Raw genomic sequence first — 18,189 nt, 5'->3', positions numbered from 1 at the left:
GCGGCATTCCCGAGATTTGATAGTAGAATGGCAGAATACATACGTATTTTTATAGAATAATAGCTGTTCCACACAACTTCGTCCACGTGGAATCAAAGAGTAAAAAAAAATATATAGCCTATGTTAATCTCCGATAACGTAACTTTGTAACGGTGAAAGAATTCTTAAAATAGGCCCAAAACCAAATCTTTTCTCTTTATAATATTAGTATAGATGACAAAGAAATAAATAATCTTGCCATTTCCTTTCGGAGTGTCCACAGGCCATAGTATCATCAGCTGAATATTTCACTTAACTGTCGTTTTAAATACGGAACCCACGTATGCGAAATTTGTTCGTACTTTTCGTTGCGATTTTTTTCAGTATACAGCGGTCACACACTGTGGTAAGCTAGTCTTATCCCACAGCCTGTGTGGTTTTGTCGTGTTTGTTGTTACGGCTAAAATATATAAATCGATTACTTTGTTATCGATAGGAATTACTTAACAGTTTAGATTTTATCAAAGTAAGTGTTTTCTTATTTTATTAATGTTTAGTTTAATTAATTGTACAAAAAAATTATAAGTAAGTAGCTTTTGTTAACAATTGAGTTTGCTCGGAATTAAAAAAACAAAAGAGTGTGTTCTTCCAGACTGTTCTCTTACATCTATGCCAAATATCATCTAGATTTGTTCAGCAGTTTAGGCTATAAATAACAAACTACCATATATTTAAATTCTAACTAAATTATTCGGACTCTTTAGTTTTCTTTATTTAATTATCTACCTATTTTTAACATCGATAATTTATTGCATTTAACTCTTGTTGGACGATTCAAATTTTAATAAATAAAATTATTTTAACGTATAAATATTTCGCGCATGTCATAATAATTTTGCACATACTTGTAGAAGGTTTCTTCGTATTGTATTTGAGATTGTCGGTACAGATAACATATTCAAATTACATAGATTCCCATGGACTTTAGGTTGAAATCATGGTCTTATCATATTGGCATCTCACACATTTCCTTTGAAAAGAAAAGAGACAACAATACCAAGACTGTCCAAATCCAATGTCAAATAAGCAATAGTGAATTTATACTTATAAAACTCTCATCGTAAAATAAAACATTATTAAATGTGCTTCAATATTCAAAAAACAAAATATGTTTATTTATAATCTGTGCGAAAATTTACAGCATGAATACGTAGACCAAAGTCCAAAAAAAAAAACAAAAATCTTGCTCGCAAATTGACCCTTTATCAATAAATCAAACATGGCCGTTCCCGCCTAAATTAGTTTCCAATTTCGCTTTATTGAAATACAAAGATTCCCCATCAAAAGATGTCGTATCGTTTGACCAAACAATTGAGAGAATTGTTTTGCGTACTCGATTCACAATTGTTCTCAATTATTTCAATACAATTGTAGTATAACGATCATTCAACATAATATATTTGCGTTTGCGTACATTCAGGTCAAAAGGTCAAAGGTAAAAAGTATTCTTCATAAAAAGGCAAAGGTTATAGCCGTACAGCCACAAACGTCAGTGAAACATCTTTAATTTGCTCAAATTAAAAAAAAAATATATCTGCTAAAGCGTTTCTTTTCCAGAATCAAATTTATATTACATCTGTTTACAAGCAGTTTGCACAATTACGAGTATATATTGATCGTTTTTACTCCCTCAGTTACTTTCAAGCAGCAACGTAAGTAAAGGACATGCCAGACGAACTAGTTTATATTGAATAATAGAAAATGGCATGAGCATAAAAAGAGATTTTATAAAACAGACAAATTATTTTAATTTAATTAAAGCAATAAAGTAAAATATTAACATCTTTGGCATAAGGAATGAAGGTTTATTACAAACTTTATTATTTTTAATTCAAATTTGAATATCGAATTGTAAGCTTGATACGTTATAAGAAATGCGAATGTAATACAAAATATCAAGGTTTATTGACCTTTCCCTTTGCGTTTATTTGCACTAACCTGTTTAAGGCTGCCTTGAATAGAATTTCTCAGATATACAAATCGATAATGTTACGTACGCAGAGTTTAGATTAGTTGTAAATTCAAAAAAATCTATTGTAATATATACCCTAAATTGTTCGAAGCAGACAATAACCCACAGACAGTTAATACCTAATACGGAATTTAAAGGGCAAAAAATACTTAAGGAGATATTTTGTAAGCGTAAATATTCTCTGTATAATACAAAATTTTGTAACACATTTGCTATTTTTTTAATATTTCTAGTTGATACATAGATTGTAGTTAGTTATGGAGTTTGTAAGATGTGTTATGTAAAACGAGGGCACAATCAGCGCTGTTCTGTCAACAAAACTAGAGTTATGTAAACTTAGCTTTCTCGTTTTATTATCGACACTATAGACATAAAGTCATATCTCTTATTTATCTACAAATAGGCTCTTAAATTATAATTACATTTTTTTGAATCAATATCAAATTATATGAATGCAAAATTCTTAATAGGGAAATCCCAACGCATGCAAATTGCGTGTAACGGAACGGGAAAGACCGTTTTTAGTTCGACTCGAATACGTTATCCCCAAACAAATGCTACGCGTTGCCGATAAACATTTAAAATACGTTGAAAAATTCTCAGATTATGATATTACTAAACCGAGTATAAACTGAAACGTAGACAATCAGTATATAACTATTACACGAACCAATATTACTTAACCTTACAGTCTGTTCCTATTTCTAGACACCTATAGATCCGTTTCCTAGTTCTTGATAATCTAACCATGGTGATTGACTGCAGTCACACATATTTTAGTGAAGATTGTCATCACTGTTTTGTCGAACAAAATGAAAGAGATGCCAATAGGTGACAGTACCGATGTCAGTGCAGTGAAGGTCTACGGTAGCGGTACAATTTGCGGATATGTGAACATTATAATCTGTAACGTCAAATCCCAACTGATGTATGTGGCGCGTAAACTGACATTTAATCAGGGGTGACAAACAAGTTTAAAAAAAATGATTGAATAGTATTATTGAAATTAATTATAATCCCATGTTTTTATAAAAAATAAACAGGTTGTAGAAACGTAATTTCATTGAATAGATTTTCTGAATGAATAAGTTTGTTAAGATATCTACGACTACCTGAACTGAACCCATAAGCCGTTTTGTATTCATTGAAATCTTACCTGATCTCAAAGTAACTAATAGTGTCACGAATCTAATCTTATCCCATTGTATTCAGAGAAAATTATAAGGATGAGTTTGACTTTGCGAAATGCATTTCCTAACAAATTCATATAAGAACTTAGTGATAGTGAGGTTATTAAGAAAAAAAAAACAACTCTAGTTGTGGCAGCCCTTGCGTGACATTTTAAACAGTCGCACATAACGACACGCGTGTTGCGTTCACTTCACTATAATTTTGCATCGTGTCGTGGCGGTTGTGTGTTGGGTTGTGTTAATAGTCTACTGTCGTAACTTCTGTGTTAAACAATTTTCTGTCTCTATCATATTCATTATAAAAATAGAGACAACATGTTTTAATTTAAGTCGAATTTAACGGTTGGGAAATTCACCTCTGACCTGTGTTCACGTGTGTTTACGAGTTGAAGTGATTATCTTCGAATCAGACATTCCGTAAGTTAGTTCTATATTTTCAAAACTTCATTACCATTAGTACGTAGAGACGTTAAAGGCCTTAGTGTAGATTTAGTATGACCTAAGGTTTCTTCAGTGTAATTTAAACGCAAAATAACATGTGAAAATTGTACAATACACTACATTTATAGGTGTTTATAATATGTTAAGCTTCTTAGTTACTAAATAAAGACCTCGTGGAATAAAACTATTATTGTAAAATTTACATTTACTTTTGTGATAAAACATGAACTAACGTGGCTTTGTGGTTAATAGACGTAGTATTTTAAACAATCTTTAGCTAATTTAAAATTAAAATTCCACACACAGATTGAGGAAAATGTCGTTAATGTTTAATTTGTAGAGTTGCAAATAAACTCGTCCAAAACTATACTAATGTTATACGTTATTTTACTAATATTATAAATGCGAAAGTTTAGATGGATGGATGTTTGTTAGAATATATCTCAATGGTACTTGATGAAAGGCACAGATGTATATCATAGCCTGGAAGAGGACATAGGCTAAATTAGTTTTTTTTTTTTTTAATTCAGCGCGGACGTAGTAGCAAGCGACAGCTAGTTAGTAAGCACTAGTATGATGTTGAGAGTATTAAATATTTTGTTATGCGAGTAAAGACACAGTCTTCCTAATAAAATTATCATAATTAACATGAATTCAATGCCAACTACATTTTTTTACCTCAAACCATTTAAATACAAACATTTTTTTTGTCTTTACGCAAGATGGAATATAATTCGACGGCTCCTCTGTAAACTATCGTATGTTTGAAATGCAAATTTTGTAACACAAAACTTAATATGCAATAAATATGAACAGACGATATATGTAATACCAAATCTACAATTCTTCTTATGTTACTTTATACAGAAATTAATAATCATCAAGTTAAATTAAAAAAGAAAAACAAAACAAGACGTAAATCGAAAAATTTTGTCAATTATTATTACGACAATTTACATGGGAGCCGGTCGTAATAATATCGAAGTGTTTATTTTAGTTAATGCATTTTAAAAATCATACATCGTTTATTTAAATTGATTTATAAACGAACTTATTTACTCACGTTGTTTAAATAATTTTCTTGAAAACATATTTTTGTCCCTGTACATACATTCTGTGTTTCTAATATTGTAAATTGAAATGTTTTTATGAAGACGGACGGGTTATTTCATTTATTTTAAAGATAACTAGATACTTATCTGATGTTATTACCCAATTTGGTCAAGTCTCTCGAGAAACGGGGATCTGGAAATTGTTAACATCTAAGTTTTATACAGATTGCGTACCAATGTTCTACGATCCGATCCACAGTAGTATTTCGATCCACTAGTCATTTAATGTCGTTATATCGATACAAAAATCGAATAGATAGTATCTATCTATCTATATATCGGATCGGATTGCATCCCTTTACTCACGAAGCCTCACCTCATAGCCGCCAAATAATTACGCTTGTGTTAAAAGCCGATTATGAAATCGGTTAGTCTAATTTGTTTTACCTCGGTTAGGCAGTTATTTTAAATAGTCCTTCAACTTTGAAATTAATGTATGTTTTAGAGATGTTCAAATTATTCAAACTCAGGCGTAACGTGTGCAGAATTATCGTGAAATTTTATGTTTTACGCTTATAATGGTTTATCGTAGAGTTATATTTTTTGTTATTATGTATTTAATTATATTGTTATATATTTATTATTTAAAATAATACAAATGTATTAATAATGTGCGTAATACATAAATAAAAAACATCACGTATTTCTGACTTCATACGTCTTACGTTATTATTTTGCCAAGTAATTTAAATACGATACGTTTGTAATTATTTGTTTTATTTTTTTTTAATATTTAAAGTAAACTATGAATTAATTACAGAATCATATGTCTCAAGGTCACATAAATGACGTTTAGATTTATTTTTATTTTACAAATATAAACACGGATAACAAATTTTAAAACGTAAACAATACTATAATGTATGCTGTCAATTTGCACAGCGTATAAACTTGAAAAAAAAATTATACATGTGTTTCGAATCTAGTGGTCAAGTCAAAGGCGGGAAATTTTCGCGGCTCTTTTAACTTCAAAATGGTGAAAATATGCCTAAAGGTGACTAGTCTGCATTCTCTGGAATGAAAAACTACAATGAAGCATACGTAATCGTCCGCATATTAGACGGGCAAAAAACATCGAACAATCAAGACAAATGTCATGTTATAATTGACTAGCAAATAATATTCTAAGAACAGATTCTGTATTTAATTATATTAAGATTTTTTGTAATACAAATTGTAAAATAATGTACTACATTAATGACTTTGATGTTTTCTTCTTGGAAACGGATGAATATTTTACAAAAAAAATGTATTAGTAAAAAAAAACTTTTAATTACACTTTTGTGACATTGTGCAACACAATTAGTAGCTTATTGAAACGTAATAAGAGCTAAAATTAATTGTTGGCATTTAAATTCATTTGATTATGTAATTTTAAAATTGGAATTGTGACGCAAATATCAAATTGATGTTTCTTGACAAGATTTTAAATAATAATTTTGGTAATCAAATAGCTAATTTTGATTACAACATTGAATAAACTTTTTAAATTCTTGACTTCTTTTTTTTTACTTCTTGTTTGTAAGAAATTAAGAATAATCTTAGAGTATTTTTATGTACCATTCGAACGCGGGAAACGTTACTTAATGAGTAAAATAATACAATTACATAATACGTAATATTAAGTACATGTTTTTTTGTTTTATTCTGTACAACTCCGTGTTCTATTCTAAGATTCATTGAAAACCGGCGCTTCGGTGTACACCGCAGCACGTGCCGAATGAATTCTTTTTCTTTTTTTGAATAAACGAATTTATTTATTTACATTAATATAATGACTTCGACGTATATTTAATGGAAGATTTTCAACTGTTTTGTGGCCATTTGTTGCCAAAGGCGCGTCTGTTGAACAGAATTCGTGTCACTTAATTGTAAGGAGGTGAAAGTTTGCAACATATTATAGTATCTCTTTACAAATATTCAATGAAAACCTACGGCGAAGTAATCTTTTATTAGCATATGCCATTATTCTTACTTTTTTATGTTTTTTTTTTTAAATAGGAACGCAACAATATATAATCAAATAGCAACCAAACAGGAAATAATTATAATATATATTAATTTAGATACATGTCTAGTTTTTTTAGATAAACTTAATTAAATCTTGTATAGTCTCAGCATTTTTATCTTTAGGTAAATGAAAGTTGGATGTTTCTAGACGACTGTGTGACAAGGATAAGTAGATACATTAATCGTGTGTATGAAAGGGACAAAATATGATGTTCTAAAGACGCGCCTGTACTTTCTAACTTACCCGGGTACAATATAAAATGTACCTTAAAGCAATGAGTGTTAAGTTTAAATTACTAATGTATAAATAGACGAGTCAAAGGATTTTGAGGTGTGATTGATCGAACTCGATGTAATCCTTACAATCGATCTCTACAAAAATGGATCGATTGCCAACTGAACAATGGATCAGGTTTTTTCGATTACTGTAAGCTGCAGATTATCTGTAAAGAAAAGGTCAACAATTTTATTTACAGTGATTGAAAATTGTTCAAATTTATTCAATATTTTTGTTGCATACTAGCTTTCGACTGTGACTCCGTCCGCGTAAAATTTAAATAAAGTAAGTAGCCTATGTGTTCTTCCAGACTCTATACATCTTTGACAAATTTAGCAGTTTAGCTACAAACTCTAACACACATCCATCCATCAAAACTTTCCCATATATTTGTAAAATGTATTTTTGTGTCCTTAACCTCAAAACAACATCTCTATTTCAGATATTTTTCAATCAAAGATGATAAGACCAATCTGAAGTTTAGAAAACATACACTACAAAATGTCGGAGACGATAGAGAAACGTAAACAAAAGATGTCGCCATTCTTTAGACAGGTAATAAATGCCATAAAAATGTAGAAAAAAAATCAACCATTTAGATGAATCTATTCAACATGTAGTTCTTAACCGGATTGGTGCAACTAGACTAGAAAAAGTTATTAAAACCGGTGTAATACCACGACCACATAACAGTGGTAGTACCCGCTTTAACACCTTAGCACTGCAAGGCCTGCACGCCCGGTGTAATACCACGACCACACAGAAGACAGGCGTGAAATGGAAGCAATTCCATGTTTCGTGTGCGTGTTGTGCCGGAGGCCTAATTTTAGTCCCTTTCTCTTTACCAACCTTTTCTCACAAGAAGAGGATGGGAAGAGGAAGTGGATTTGACGGTGGAGGATACGCATAGCAAGGGGAAATATCCTCTTTATGTGCGTCTCCTCTTCCGTCGGATAAGGGTAGGCAACGCATCTGCAATTGCCGATGTCTATGGGCAGCGGTCGCTTCGCCATTTTGGTGGATTGAGGTGACCGCTTGCTCGTTTGCCATCTTATGTTATAAAAAAACAACGTGATATAGAAATAAGATTAGAAGTAATTTTAGTTATAAAATTTTAGACTCTGTAAATAAAAACATACTGAAAAAATTATTACACCCGCAACCCAGGTCCCTGAGTTAGTACATGTCAGGGCAACGAATAGAGCGGCAAAAAGGCCGCCCCAAAAAAAGAACCGGATTGGTGCTGCGAGGGCCGAGGCTGAAATGAAGATAAAACATAGAATTAGCAAGTAAAGTCGAAGTAGATAACATTAGAATTTTACAAGGAAACGGCTATCGCAGCAAAAAAAAAAACAGTTTAATATTTATGCAAAATATGTGTCCAAAAGATTATTTCGTATGCCATTTATGGCACGCGTGCCAGTAGCCACCTGCTCTAGGATCTACGCAATTAAATCACTCTATACGGTCCCTCAGGTGGTGGCAGTAAGTGGTGTTGTGCTGTACATGATTGGAACAGGCGCCAACATCGCGTACCCTGGCGTACTACTACAGCAGCTGCGGCTGCCGGACTCCGCCATGCGTCTCACACCGGACCACGAATCATGGATAGGTAACTTAGCATTGATTTAATTTTTTATAGTAGAACTGGGCAAACTTGTATTGGATTTGTGATTTTGCATCAACTATAGAAAATTTAAGTCCCTTTCTCTTTACCACCCTTTTCTTATAAGGAGAGGATGGGAACGGGAAGTGGATTTGACGGAGGAGATGCATAGGAAGGGGAAATATCCTCCTTATGTGCGTCTCCGCCTCTGTCGGACAATGGTAGGCAACGCATCTGCAATTGCAGATGTCTATGAGCATTGGTCGCTTCGTCATTTTGGCGGATTCAGGTGGCCGCTTGGTCGTTTGCCACCTTATGTTATAAAAAAAATCGCAGATGCGTTGCTACCCTTGAATGGAAATTAAATTGAACATTGTAACGGTCGAATTGTTCGAATTAATTGCTAAGGAATCTAATATTGGGGGGTGATTTCCACGATTTGTACGCATGAAATTGTGGAATAACTACTTACTTGTACATTCCCGCGATACGGCCTCATAGCAGGCAGGTTTTCTCCTATCAATGAAAGAAGCATTGCTGGAGTTCCTTCCGCCACTTCTTCTACCAGCGCTAACGCTTTCCGAAGTGGTAGTAATGTTAGATGTATTAATAATAATAATAGTAACCAGGTAGCAGCATCCGATCAAGTCGAGGTTCGGCACTCTCGGGCGCCCTTGAATCGGAATGCTAAACGCGTATTGAGTGACAGCCCAAGCCGAGGTTCCCTCTCGGGGGCCCTTGTGCCTAGTCGCTCCATGGAGCGTCCACCGAAGCGATCTAAGAGCTCGGTGGCCTCCCAATCCGGTAATAATAACAAAGTAACGGCTCGTGCCGAGGCTCCTAAGGGAGCCCTCCAGCTTAGTTACTCATAACCGAGGTTTAGGCTAAGCGCCATCTGCGCTCGGCCACCTCAAGTCGGGTGAATCTGTAAATGCCTCTTCAAGGCAGTGGCAGTTCAGTCACAAAAAAAATAAACTTGTATTGTCCTTCATAAGCATCTACTAAACAGCTATCATTAAAGGCAAATTACTTTGTGAGATATCATTTGTCATTATAGGTCATTATATTATTACCAGACACGATTCACAAGCGTGTAGATAATGACATGTTTAAAAGTGGATTAATAAAAAATCGACCTTGAATCGATCCCAAACGTGTGTAGATGTCACGTTTTACATCGCGTTTTCGTAGTCCTTTTGGGATTTAAAACAAGGAATATTAAGTGACCGCATCATCATCACCAGCTCACTATACGTCCCCACCGAGGGGCTCGGAGCCTACCCTAATAAGGGGTGACTAGGCCATAGTCAACCACGCTGGCCCACTGCGTGTTGGTTGACTTCACACATATCTTTGAATTTCTTCGCCGATATGTGCAGGTTGCACGATGTTTTCCTTCACCGTAAGAACGTCGGGTAAATTATGTACATATGAAAATTCGAAAAATCGTAAATTACATTGGTACAGCGGGATTCGAACCCAAGACCTGTAGATTACAAAGTGCTTAAACCACTGAGCTACCAAAGCTCTTAAAGAGAGCGCATACCTTTGACTAAAATATCGCACGACTGTTTAATCTCGCTTTGATTCCTATGATCCTATATGGAGGTTACACTACTCGATTGTTAGTTGTGTAACTAAACAGTTGAATTGGTTGCGAATCAATCGACAATCGCACAACAGTTGTGCGACAGTTTAGTCAAAGGTATGCGCCCGCTCTGAATGTCTAATAGTGTAAATACGCTCTTTGAATAATACTCCAGTTTGTTAAGGATAGTTCCACATTATACTCGGATAGTTCGGAAACGCATTTCATGACTTTATTTTAAACCGGCTAGTGAAATAGTAGTTTAACTTTTGTATTACATTTCCAGCTTCAATCCTAGGTCTTGCTCTGATCTCTGGGATTTTGGTGGCACCCTTCAGCTTGCAGAAGCTGGGCCGCAAGCTTACCAACCAGCTAAGTACGTTGCCTGCTATGGGCGGCTGGGCGCTGCTTGTAGCAGCTAAGGGGCCAGCCGCATTGCTTGCTAGTCGATCTTTACAGGTAATTTTATTACACTGTCCCACCACTGGCTGATAGAGGCTGAGATAGCTTAAAATAACATGCGAAAAACCCCGTATATTTTAAATGGCAAATTTTGCTTTTATATGTTATGCGTTTAAATTCCAGTATAGTTGGACATTTGCGATGCCAATCATAGATTGTATGCAATCATTGATGCCAGTTCACATTATGTCAGTTGATAGACAATCCATTTATTAATCGCTACTGACCAACTGTACTGGCTGAGTGTGAACCGCCCTTTAGTTTTACTTATTTGACACGTATGCATTAAAGTTTTGTAAAGAAATATGCCATCAAAGACTTTTAAATAATATGTAGACGAGACATTGAACATTTTTTCATCGGTACTTTCTCTCAAAGGTATTATAGTTGTTAATTTTAGTACTGGCAATTAATTTAAATACAACTACTCGTAATTATATTAACACTAGCTGTTTCCGTGCGACTTCATCCGCATTATCAATTGCAAATGTCAAAATGACATGACGATGACAAACCATGGCAACCTTGCTTCCTTGATGTTGGCAGAAACTTATGGTCTCTTTCCCATATTAGGGTTTTTATTCAAAATATTCACCCCCTAAGTTTAATGGTGTGAAATATATACCGTAAAGCGTGACGTTAGGGCTTTTTGTTAAAGAAAGAATTATTCAAAAATTTGCTGTGATTGCTGATATCTTAGGCAACAAAGAAGTGTGTGTTTGCGCTTTATTATAATAGTATAGATGTAGGTTAAGGATCTATCAATAGACAGCGTTAGTAAGATTATGTGAAAAATGTTTCAAGTGAAGTCAACTATGCCTCCTCTATATATTTTTCAATGTCTTTGAGTGCCATCTATACTAATGTTATAAAGAGGAAAAATTTGTATTTTTGTATGTAATCGATTCACGTAAAAATTACTAGACCGATTTCAAAAATTCTTTCACCATCAGAAAGGTAATTTATCTGTGAGTAACATAGGCTATATTTTTTATAATTTAACGCGGGCGAAATCGCGAGCAACATCTAGTCTTTTATATGCTTTCAAGCTATTATTTACAATATTTGGGTAAATTTTAGTTAAACTAACAAACGTATTTTTATTTTATCAGGGTTTCGCGATGGGTCTTCAAGCGGCGGCAGCACCCGTGACTATCGCGGAATACTCTTCGCCGAAATACCGAGGCGCCTTTTTGGCGACAATCGCCTTCTCTTTCGCCACAGGAATGCTTGTCGCACACATCTTCGGTACACTTCTTTACTGGAGAACAGCAGCTGTCGCTTGTGGGAGCTTCTACGCTGTTTCTTTGATCCTCATTTCCATTCCACCAGAAACCCCACCATATTTAGCATCTAAAGGCAAGAATAACGAATGCAGGAAATCCTTCAGATGGTTTCGAGGGAATGATGAGAATTCAGAAAAAGAATTAGAGGTTTTGTTAAACAGCCAGAAGAAGTATACACCGAAAGTCGCTCTGTTCACATTTTACCGTCAGATGATAACCAAGCCTGAGTTTTACAAGCCTACTGTTATTATGATGTTTATGTTTGTGCTGTTTCAAATATCCGGAATGACAGTTGTACCTTCTTACACTGTTCCGATGATGGAAGAGGTTTCCGGTGGTACTATTGAAGCGTATACTAGCATGCTTATGGTAGACGTGGTGAGGTTCTTGACAGCTGTCATAGCTTGTATTGTTGTCAACAAATTGAGAAGGAGAACGGTCCTTTTTGTTGGCATCATTGTAAGTGTTGTCTCACTTTTGACAGCAGCGTTACTTCTCTATTTGAGAGATCTAGGTTATTTACCCGAGGAATATAAATGGACGCCAGTCGTTCCTACACTTTTATATATATTTGGTAAAACTTTAGGTATATTACCTATACCTTGGGCGATTGCAGGTGAAATCTTCCCCTTGGCGTACAGAAGTATTGGTAGTGGTATTTCTGGAATGTTCCTTTCAGTTATGTTCTTCGTCGTTGTGAAAACCGCGCCTACATCGTTCAGACAGATTGGAATTAACGGAACGTTCTGCGTTTATGGCATCAGTATCGCCATTTGCGGAGTTTTCTTGTTCTTTTTACTACCGGAGACGAAAGGGAAGACGTTGTTTGAGATTGAATGTCACTTCAGAGGGGAGAGGGAGAAAGAACTGAATGAGAAGGACGTGATGCTGGAACTGAGAAAAGTGGAGGAGGGTTGAGGAGGAGAATTAGAAACACAGGAAATGCTTTCCAGCTGCAAAGCTGGCCCCGTTGGCAGGAGAATATCTAATCGTAGTATTAAATAGTAGAACAATGAGTCTTTTTACAGCGACAGATTTTGCTCTAAACAATATATACACCGGGCAGTTTTAACGATATTAAAGCCCTGGGCGAGACCTGCGCCCTTCCCTAAAGACGGTAATAGCGCGAGGCAACGTGTTGTGTCGCTGTTCGAAGATTTCTTGTCTAACATATAATAGGTGACAACTAAATTTTAGTCTGTTTAAAAGCTTTTTTAATAAAGATGACATTACAAGAAAGTAATTTTATTGAATACCATTTAGTTTCCACTTATCACAAACTTTACTAACAGAATTAATTTAAACATCAAAATAAAATTAACAATTTATTTAATAAATTATTTATTCAATCAAATAAACCAATATTAATTATTAAAATTAAAAATTTGTTAAACAAACTTATGTAATTATCTACATTTTATTTTTATTATACTCACAGCCTTAACTTACAATATTAATATTGCTTACTTCAATATAAAAACAACATTTCATTCGATAACATTCTTTACCTTACAAAACAAGCAAAAATAAATAGACTCGTAAACTATGTTGTTGTTCATTTCAAATATGGCGACGCGAACATCCTACACCTAAAATTATATTTTACGTACGTAAAAAGTGCCGCCAACATATTTCGGATAATTCCCAACCGTCACCCTGCTCTGTACCTACGTGGACACAGATGAAAATAAAAATTTTATCCGTCAAGCCTTTTGCGACTAGTGGACGGTTGGAACTAACTTAACGGTTCCATCTGTCACCTTATTGGTGATAGTGGGACTAAAAGGTGAGACGGATGAAACTTTTTCTCACGTCGGGACAGAGCGGTGTGACGGTTGGGAACCCTTAAATCATCTATACCTCAGTAAAGTATATGTGAACTACATCTTCGCATTTCAATAATCGCTTTGCCGTTCAAAGGTTCCGCACTCTTGTAGTCCTCCGCCGTCCAGCCACGGAAACTGTTCTCAATATCCTGAAGGGTCCTATCCTTTGTTTCCGGCATTAAAAAGTAAATAACTATCAAACAAATCACCACAATACCGGCGTAAAGACAATAAGTAAATGGCAACCCAATAGCACCAATTAATACAGGGAAAGATTTTACAGCAACAAAGAAATTTAAAGACAAAGCCCAAACACTTATACCGCCGCCTAAACCTCGATATTCCAATGGGAATATTTCCCCAGATATAGCAAAAGGTATTGAAGATATTCCTATCGTTAGAGAAAACATATAAGTTCCAATCAAAAACAATGGTATCCATTGGTTATCGTAAGGTAATAAACCATTTTGTTTACTATATAAATATCCAGCTTTACCCAAATAAGATAATACACAAATCGTAGCTGTACTAAATAACAATGTCCTTCGTTTCATTGTTTTCATTAAAAATACGGCTAAAAGATTGCAAATTAGTCTCTCAATATCCAACGCCACCATTATTACTTTAGCGTTCGCGTCAGGTCCAATCAATTGATGAACTATATCCATGACATAAGAACTCAAAACGTTTATACCAGCAAATTGAAACATCGTATATAATAAAAACATTATTAAAATAGGCTTGTAAAACTCCGGTTTTGTCGATGTTTTACCTAAATAACTAAATAATAGTTTAATTCGTACACCGATAGGTTGTTTTTCAACACCTATACTGGATTTTCGCGCGGTTTTTTGAGCAGCGATTAAATCATCTAATTCCATCCGTTGTCTTTCGTCTTTTCCTCTTAACCAGAAGAATATTTCAGTCGCTTTCTCGTCTCTTCCTTTTGATATCAACCACGAAGGAGATTCGGGAGCATAAATAATTAAAAGCAAACTTATAAATGTAATAAACGAGCAGATAAGTGCGTTCTGTTGCCAGCTGAAGCATGTGCCTAACGCGTGTGAGAAAAGGACGCCGATAGTGAGAGCGAGAGAGACGCTAGTCAGAAACGCGCCTCTGTTCTTCGGGTCCGTCATTTCTCCGATGATAATCGAACCTAGAGGTCCTAACATTCCCATAGCGATGCCTTGTAGGAACCTGGCAATGATGAGACCAGCTACGTTGTTTACCATCAGCAGCATAAACCAACCAGTCATGTTTGGCAGGATGGTCAGCAAATGCGACTTCTTCCTCCCCAATGTGTCCATCAATGGAGTGATGATGAAGTTCCCAACTATGAGCGCGAAACCCACGATAGATGCTGAAAGAATAAAGAAATTCAATTTTAATATATAGATTATTTGATTTGTATGTCCTGGTACACCGTTGGTCTTGAAGGAACTTGTATAATGTACAAAAGCTGCAATGGCTTCATCAAAACCCATATTTTATTTACTAAAAAAAAAAAAAAACATACAGACGAATTGAGTACCTCCTTCTTTTGGGAAGTCGGTCAAAAAAGCTTTTAAAATAGACTAAGGATAGTTACAAATTCCTTCCGATAGATGGCGTGCTAAAGTTTAGTAACAGTCATAAATATATAGTCGGTCTCCCCTAGACTAATATAATACTGTTCTCACCTATCCATGACTCCTCGCTCGGAGTAGCGATTATATGCGAGTCGGGACTGCGCAGTGCAGGGATAAGCACAGCCGCATATCCTATTACCGCACCATGTCCCACGATGTTCAGCGCTACGCTAGCAGTTACAAAGCACTAGAAAACAAAAATTTAAACTTAGAGCAACGCCATCTAGTGTCAAGTAGGATAACTAAAGTTTTAGCGATTAAAAAATAAATAAATATTTAAACTATAAACGGTAGATGGCGTCAACGGTGATTGTGCTTTTTGTCTTTTGACAGTAATCATTTTATTCATTCCAGAGAAGTTTTTTAATAATTGTCACACTTAATCGTGCGATATCTGAAGTGAGAAAAAGGAAGTGAAGTCTACTTTCCGGTGGCTACACCGAAATCACCATTACAAAGGTTAAAACAATGTAATTACACTAGTTTAATTGTTAGCAGCATTATAACATGAGTGGGCAATTATAATCGACACATAAAGCATTTGTTTATATTGCACTTCAGTTTGTCGCGAAATCTCTGATAACACACGCTTCAGACATATTAATTTATAATAATAATTGATATTAACCAAGTATTTACACACTCCAAACAATGCCTTGGACAAAAAAATCAGTGTAATTTTTTTTGGTCAAGGATCTTTTTGATAAAGATAAATTATTGATCTTAATCTTGTTTTTTTAGCACATAAAATATAAAATTAAACAAAAAAATGAACCAATAATTTAGGAATACATTTGTTCATTATTAACACATTCGAAACTAAAGAAATGTCTTAACCCATACTATTATAAAGAGGAAAGATTTGTATTTTTAATTTATTGAAATAACTCAAACACTACTGGGCCGATTTCACAAATTATTTCACCATAAAAAATTGAATAACATATTTTTAACTATCTTTTAATTTCACGCTGACGAGGTTGCGAGCAACAGCTAGTTTTATTTATAAATTACATGTACTGTTTTTCAATTTTCTTAAATAGTGTTATTAAAACTGTTTACATATGTAATTCACAGATGGCGTGCTTAAAACAAGCTTGACAGAGAGATTTTACCCTTGCAAAAGGCCTACGAAGTACTTTTATTGGCTTCACGTTTGTGCTATGGATTAAATGTCTATCGGCACAGATTATACATTTCTTTACTAATATCGGTTATAACAGGATCTGTGCTTGAACGTGAACGTATTACGATACAAAGTATCTGTTCAGATACTTAGAGATACGGGTAATTAATTACTATGGCTATAATCAGTTGTTATCAACAATCTCACGGCTGAATGTCTTCTTGATTCTGACGATAAACATGGCTACGTCAAGGTCATCTGGGTTAATAAAACGATTTTAAAAATGTTCATAGTTAAAAAAACATAAATGTGAAATGGAGAAATGCAGTTTTATTTAAACGCGTTATTTATTTTTAGGTACTGCCAAGAAGCGTAAAAAAGCTTTTTAAACGGTGACCACAGATTATAACGCACCAAATCACTTGTCAAATGTAATTAATTGTAATAAATAATTTAAATCTTATCAGAGAAATTTTATTGATAAATTACTTGGTAACAAGATTTGAAAATTCGCTATTATTTTCTAAGTTATTGTATTATTCTTGTTACAATTTTACGCATTGTAAATTAATCAGACGTGCCCACAGATAAGAAATAAGATTGCTTATTCTTTTGTCTTCTTAAAAAATATATTTTTAAGCCATGCCCAAATGTTCGCCAAAAGGTTAATCATTTTTCGATGGCTCCATCCATAAGCTGGCACTTAAAATTACTTTAACTCAGTGTATATTTTAATGCGAAAATAAAAGAAAATATCGAAGAGGTAGCTATCGCCCGCGACACTGTCTGCGTGGAATTAAAAAAAACAAAACTGAGTAGCCCATTTCTTCTTCCAGACTATCCACTACATCTGTACCAAATTTCATCGAAATCGTTTCAGGCGTTTAGGTTACAAACTTTAACAAACATCAATCCATCTAAACTTTCGCATTTATAATATTAGTATGATTTGTAAAAAAAATCGAAATAAATTATAACTATTAAAATACCTTACGCAGTATTTAGTAGTAATATTTTTTTTAAATAAATTTGCGGTTTTTTGCTTAAAATACACTAATTAAAATCCAAAAACATTTTTGTTCAAAACTTTATATTTACAATTAAAGATTTATTAAAAAATTTACGTTAAAAAATTACAAAACAGTTGTCAGTGTTTTTAATGTTATTTTTTAATTTTATTAGTTAAAAATCAGTGTAGTTAATAAAAATAAATCTGTTTAGGTAGGAAAAATTACATATTTCTTATTTCACGTATTTATTCTTTCAAACCAAAGCATAAAATCAAAAAATTACTCCGTGCGTCAAATCTCAAAAACGTTTGCCTTTTGTTTTCTTTTTAAATAAAAACAACAGATTATACAAGCTTACCTGCCGCAAAAATGGCAAATATTTCGATTCACTCTTACTCATTTTGCTACACTAATGTACTATCAAAGTCGAAACAACATATTTTAGAAATCTTCTGTGTTAAGAGTTCCGTTCCGTTTAACAAGCTGCAGGATTGTGTGGTATCTAAAGTCAAACGATATCCACACGATAGTCAGATTAGATTAATTATTATTTGTTCACTTTTAATATCAATGCAATGATAATGTGACGCAAACGATTTTACGCGGGAAATAG

The 18,189-nt window shown here is 34.1% G+C and overlaps 2 protein-coding genes across 3 annotated transcripts; one reads left to right on the top strand and one right to left on the bottom strand.

The window, feature by feature from the left end:
* Window positions 1–408: 408 nt before the first annotated feature.
* LOC106111388 (facilitated trehalose transporter Tret1-like) lies at window positions 409–13,222 on the top strand. Of its 2 annotated transcripts, none has more exons than XM_013293451.1 (5): window positions 409–505; window positions 7,484–7,596; window positions 8,518–8,653; window positions 10,522–10,694; window positions 11,810–13,222. In XM_013293451.1, exons 2-5 carry the CDS (start codon window positions 7,543–7,545, stop codon window positions 12,899–12,901), a joined length of 1,455 nt encoding a protein of 484 aa, XP_013148905.1. In that variant the 5' UTR covers window positions 409–505; window positions 7,484–7,542; the 3' UTR covers window positions 12,902–13,222. The 2 variants fall into 2 exon arrangements, with proteins under 2 accessions (XP_013148905.1, XP_013148906.1); XM_013293452.1 differs by lacking the exon at window positions 409–505 and adding an exon at window positions 3,297–3,618.
* A 188-nt stretch (window positions 13,223–13,410) lies between these two features.
* LOC106111387 (facilitated trehalose transporter Tret1-like) lies at window positions 13,411–18,077 on the bottom strand. The gene is made up of 3 exons (XM_013293450.1): window positions 17,935–18,077; window positions 15,492–15,627; window positions 13,411–15,172 (listed from the first exon to the last, which is right to left on the bottom strand). Exons 1-3 carry the CDS (start codon window positions 17,974–17,976, stop codon window positions 13,845–13,847), a joined length of 1,506 nt encoding a protein of 501 aa, XP_013148904.1. The 5' UTR covers window positions 17,977–18,077; the 3' UTR covers window positions 13,411–13,844.
* Window positions 18,078–18,189: the final 112 nt, after the last annotated feature.

Source organism: Papilio polytes, unplaced genomic scaffold (assembly GCF_000836215.1).
Source record: "Papilio polytes unplaced genomic scaffold, Ppol_1.0 DF824169.1, whole genome shotgun sequence".
NCBI classification, from domain to species: Eukaryota; Metazoa; Arthropoda; class Insecta; order Lepidoptera; family Papilionidae; genus Papilio; species Papilio polytes.
This window is presented reverse-complemented; position numbering and strand designations above follow the sequence as displayed.